General features: G+C 37.6%; 2 protein-coding genes across 2 annotated transcripts in view; one reads left to right on the top strand and one right to left on the bottom strand.

The window, feature by feature from the left end:
• The window catches only part of LOC132165823 (uncharacterized), a gene marked incomplete at its 5' end in the record, with an annotated part of 54,450 nt that extends 51,348 nt beyond the window's left edge, over positions 1 to 3,102 (bottom strand). Inside the window, 2 exon segments of the mRNA XM_059576506.1 lie at positions 2,256 to 2,347; positions 2,951 to 3,102. Of these exon segments, the coding sequence (XP_059432489.1) occupies positions 2,256 to 2,347; positions 2,951 to 3,102 (244 nt within the window).
• A 586-nt stretch (positions 3,103 to 3,688) lies between these two features.
• Positions 3,689 to 4,143, top strand: part of LOC132165059 (uncharacterized) — a 34,834-nt gene continuing 34,379 nt past the window's right edge. Inside the window, exon 1 of the mRNA XM_059575565.1 lies at positions 3,689 to 3,842. Coding sequence (XP_059431548.1) covers positions 3,689 to 3,842 — 154 coding nt within the window. The remainder of the gene's footprint in view (positions 3,843 to 4,143) is intronic.

Raw genomic sequence — 4,143 nt, 5'->3', positions numbered from 1 at the left:
CTCAATACGATGCTATCTAGAGTTATGGTTGGTGGTTACCTATCATGATTCTGAGTAGGCACTCAAAACACAACCCCTTAGGAAATATTACACCTTTTTGCAATGATACGCACACTATGTCTAATGCAGATCATGATCAAATCTATAATTTGGGTCACATTTTCTTGTACTTTGAGGCAAGTTCAAGCTTGAAGGTTAAACTTCGGAAATCGGTTTTAGTCGCAATGGGGGGAGGTGCTGCATTAGGAAGAGTTGGCCAATGTTCTCAGCTACAACATCTCCTCTCTGTCCTTGATTTATTTGGGGCTTCCATTGGTTGCTTCTTTTAAGTCAAAAGCCATATGGGACAAGGTAGCTGAGAAAATGGAAAGAAGATTGGCTAGCTGGAAGAAGATTTACTTGTCTCGAGGTGGTACGCTTACCCAAATCAAGAGCGCATTTGTCCCTTTTTCCTTTACCAGCCGGTGTAGCTAGGAAGTTGGAGCACCTTCAAAGGGACTTTCCTTGGGATGCTCTAGCTGGTGTACCCAAGTTTCATCTAATGAATTGGAAAACAATCTGTTGCTCAGTTCCCAGGGGAAGGTTGGGGGTTAAAAATCTCATGCTATTCAATAAAGCTTTACTTGGTAAATAGCTTTGGAAATTCATGAAAGAGGAGACTTCTCGATGAATACAGATGATTATTGAGAATTATGGGACCCAGAGTGAGAGTTGGTGCTAAAAGGAAGCCTGAGGGCACCGTATGCCTTTAGAAGAATAATAGGAATGGCTGGGGAATCTTCTCCAATCTTGTCTCCTTCAAGGTTGGAGATGGGTATCATATTAGGTTTTGGCATGATGTTTGGTATAGTAAAGATGCTATCAAATCATCTTTCCCAAAATTGTATGCAATAGCTGTGAAAAAGAGGCCTTAGAGTCAAATTACTTGGAATCCTCTGAAACCTCTATTCATTGAGATCTGAGTTTCATTAGGGCAGTCCAGGATTGGGAGTTGGAATCTCGCGATTCTTTCCACACTTAGTTATACTCCTCAACTACCCCCATCCGTGAAAAGCGGATAGATTGTTATAGACCCCAGCCAGCAACCATGACTTTGAAGTGAAAAGCTATTATAACACTTTCAAGACTAGAACGCCATGCTTGTTTCACTGGAAAGTGTATGGAAGGTTAAGGTTCCGCCCTGCATTGCATCCTGAACATGGATGGCAAGCTTGAGGTAGAATCCTTACAGTTGATAATAGTAGAAGGCATGGTTTCACTCTTGTAAATTGGTGTTGCCTCTGCGAAAAGAATGAGGAGACCGTCAATCACCTACTCATCCATTGTGAGTGCTTTAGCAATTTATGGCACTTGGTTCTCAACTTATTCGGAGTTTCATTGGTGATGTCTAACAACATCCAAGAGCTGCTATATTGTTGGAGGACTCAAGGGCCGGGGCGGGGACATCCTAAAGAGGCTATCTAGAAAGTTATTCCAGCGTTTGTAACATGGAGCATTTAGAGAGAAAATAATCAGTCTTTATTTGACAATTGCGAGTCTAATGTGCTTCGTTTAAAATCCTCTTTTTTGAGATCTCTATTGGACTGGATTGTAACCTACATTCCTAATTTCTCCTCTTTGAATATTTTAGATTTTTTTTTTATCTTTTTAGAATCCAGACAACTTTAGGATGGTTGTTTCCCTCATATACTTTTCGTGTACAAGGGTTTTATTATGTTTTCGTTTTCAATAAATTATTATTCATTTACAAAATAAAAATAAAAGTAAAATAAAAGCTTGGTTGAACATATTTTAGTCATACACCACCTCAACATTGCTTCATCTTCACTTGTTTAAATGGTTCGATTTAGACCTATATTTGCAATGACAAAATTATTAAAACCTGCTTCTCTTTCCTTTATTACTCATCCATCCACCTTTGTTCACATAGAATTTGTCCTTTCACATTAGATATAGCTTTCAAAAAGATTTCTTTTAAACTCATCTCAAACAATTTTTTACATTGCCCACCCACCTAAAAGACCTCCTCAAGGCTCAAACTTGACATCTTTGAATGATTTAATATCTAGGATAATTTGAAACTTTCAACGGCACAATAATTTAAGCCAACTTCTTCTCCCCCCTTCCAATCGTACTTTTGCCAGCATCCACCTTACTAAACATGGTATTTTGTAGTCAATAGCAAGTAGTAATTGCTCTCAACCAGAAGTCACTCACCAAAGTACATTCAAGCAAATGCAGGAATCATACATTACCTATCAGAAACCTTCCCGATTTCACCACCAAGTGCATCCACTTCATGTACTAGTTGTGATTTTGCAGGTCCACCTACTGCTGGATTGCAAGGCTGCATCAAACTTCTTAATAAGAAACTCTATAACTATGGCATATTAATCCAAGAATCAAAAGATGTTTTCCTTGAATCTGTGAGCATGGATCTGCACATTTGTGTGCACGCAAGCATATGTGTGTTGTGTGAGAGAGAGAGAGATATGTGATGGCAATGGGTGGAGTTTTAAAATGAAAGCTTTGGCTTGTTGCGTGATAGGTTATATACATAACTCCTCTTTTTCTTCATTGGTAGCTACACATGCACCCACTGGGTTTTGTAACTAAGACCTCACCCTCCAAGCAGAGGGTTTGAGCACATAACTAATTCTTATTAGAAATTCTATACCATGTAAATAAACTTAAACATTTTAATAATCAACTCTTGAACCTTGGTGCCAATAACATAGGATTAAAAACAACAAAAAGACATTAAACACTGTCAATGCCAGTCCCTAGACACTTAATTAAAAAATGTTCACACAAAAAAGAACAATTTTTGGAACTAGGCAGTAAGGTAATTTCTTAAGTTTCAAATCCAAAAGAATTTGTAAGCCAATTGGAAGACTACTATATCAAACAGAAAGACTAAATTGCCTCTATAAGGAGCTCAAATGTTAACCTGCCAAGCAATTCGATCAATATTTAGTGTTAGAAGAAGAGTTTTTGCCCCTAATCGGGCAGATGCAAGTGCAGCTTCACAGCCTGCGTGTCCTCCTCCAACTACGATGACATCAAATCTTTCATAAACTGCTCCAACATTATCATTCCAGTCTGCAGAATGTTGAAAGTGGTTCTCTTATGCCTTTGAAGTGATTTGGGTATTATATTGAAAGAAGGTAATAGCTAGAAACAATATTCATATTTGTCAATGTGAAGAAAATAACAGTGTATCAAAAAAAAAGTTAAAAGAGTTCAGACAACAAACAGATTCGTGATAATCATATTTTCTCAAACCACTAACTACTTCTGTTCACAATATGTCTCATTAGATATGCAAGCATAATGAAAAAGTTGCGGGGGACAAAACTACACAGTTAAGGCTCGGAGAATTTGGAAACCACAGTATTTGGTGAGTCTAGTAATCTAGCATTTTTTGCTCAGCAGATCACCATTGCTCGCTCACAACCTTGCTCCTTATTCATTAATATAATAAAAAGCATGGGGGAGAGAAGTTCACTTAAAAGTATCTTCAAAAAGTAATTACTTAGTAAGAAATAGTAACTGACCAATAGGGAATCTTTAAAATGTTCATCATTATTCTATAGAAATCAGCAACAGTACGTTTGACTTGACAGCTGCTTTTCATAAGATTTTGACTTCTGATAATCTTGATTAAGAGGAGGCAATATAGTAATGAATGGGTGTTGCATGTGTCAGAGGAATGCCAAATCGATCGATCATTGCTTGTTGCATTTTCAGTAGCCCACAAGTCCTGGAGTTTGTGTTCTCTTTGTTTGGCATTTCATCAGGTGCTCCTAGCCAGTTATTGGGTCGCTTTTCAGCTGGCATGGGTATATATTTTTTGATAAGTTGCATGGGTATATATTAGTAGAGGTAATCGATTACTTTGACCTCATTAATGAAGGCGGCTGCCCCCACCCCCCTCTTGCATTTTCGATAAATTTAGTCAACTTATGAGGAGAAAAAAGAAAAATGAAAATCAGAAAAACAGAGAATCACTCACAATCTTCGAAGAAACCAAAAGATTGTTTACAGTAACATACTTTTCACTTGTCACTTCATTTTAATATACTCACCAAGTCCTCCAAACCATTTGCTTTGTTTCCCTCGTAAATACATTGCAAATTAATC

The sequence above is a fragment of the Corylus avellana genome, chromosome ca11, assembly GCF_901000735.1.
Source record: "Corylus avellana chromosome ca11, CavTom2PMs-1.0".
Taxonomy (NCBI): Eukaryota; Viridiplantae; Streptophyta; class Magnoliopsida; order Fagales; family Betulaceae; genus Corylus; species Corylus avellana.
The sequence above is the reverse complement of the archived record's forward strand: the minus strand, read 5'-3'. Positions and strand labels throughout refer to the sequence as shown.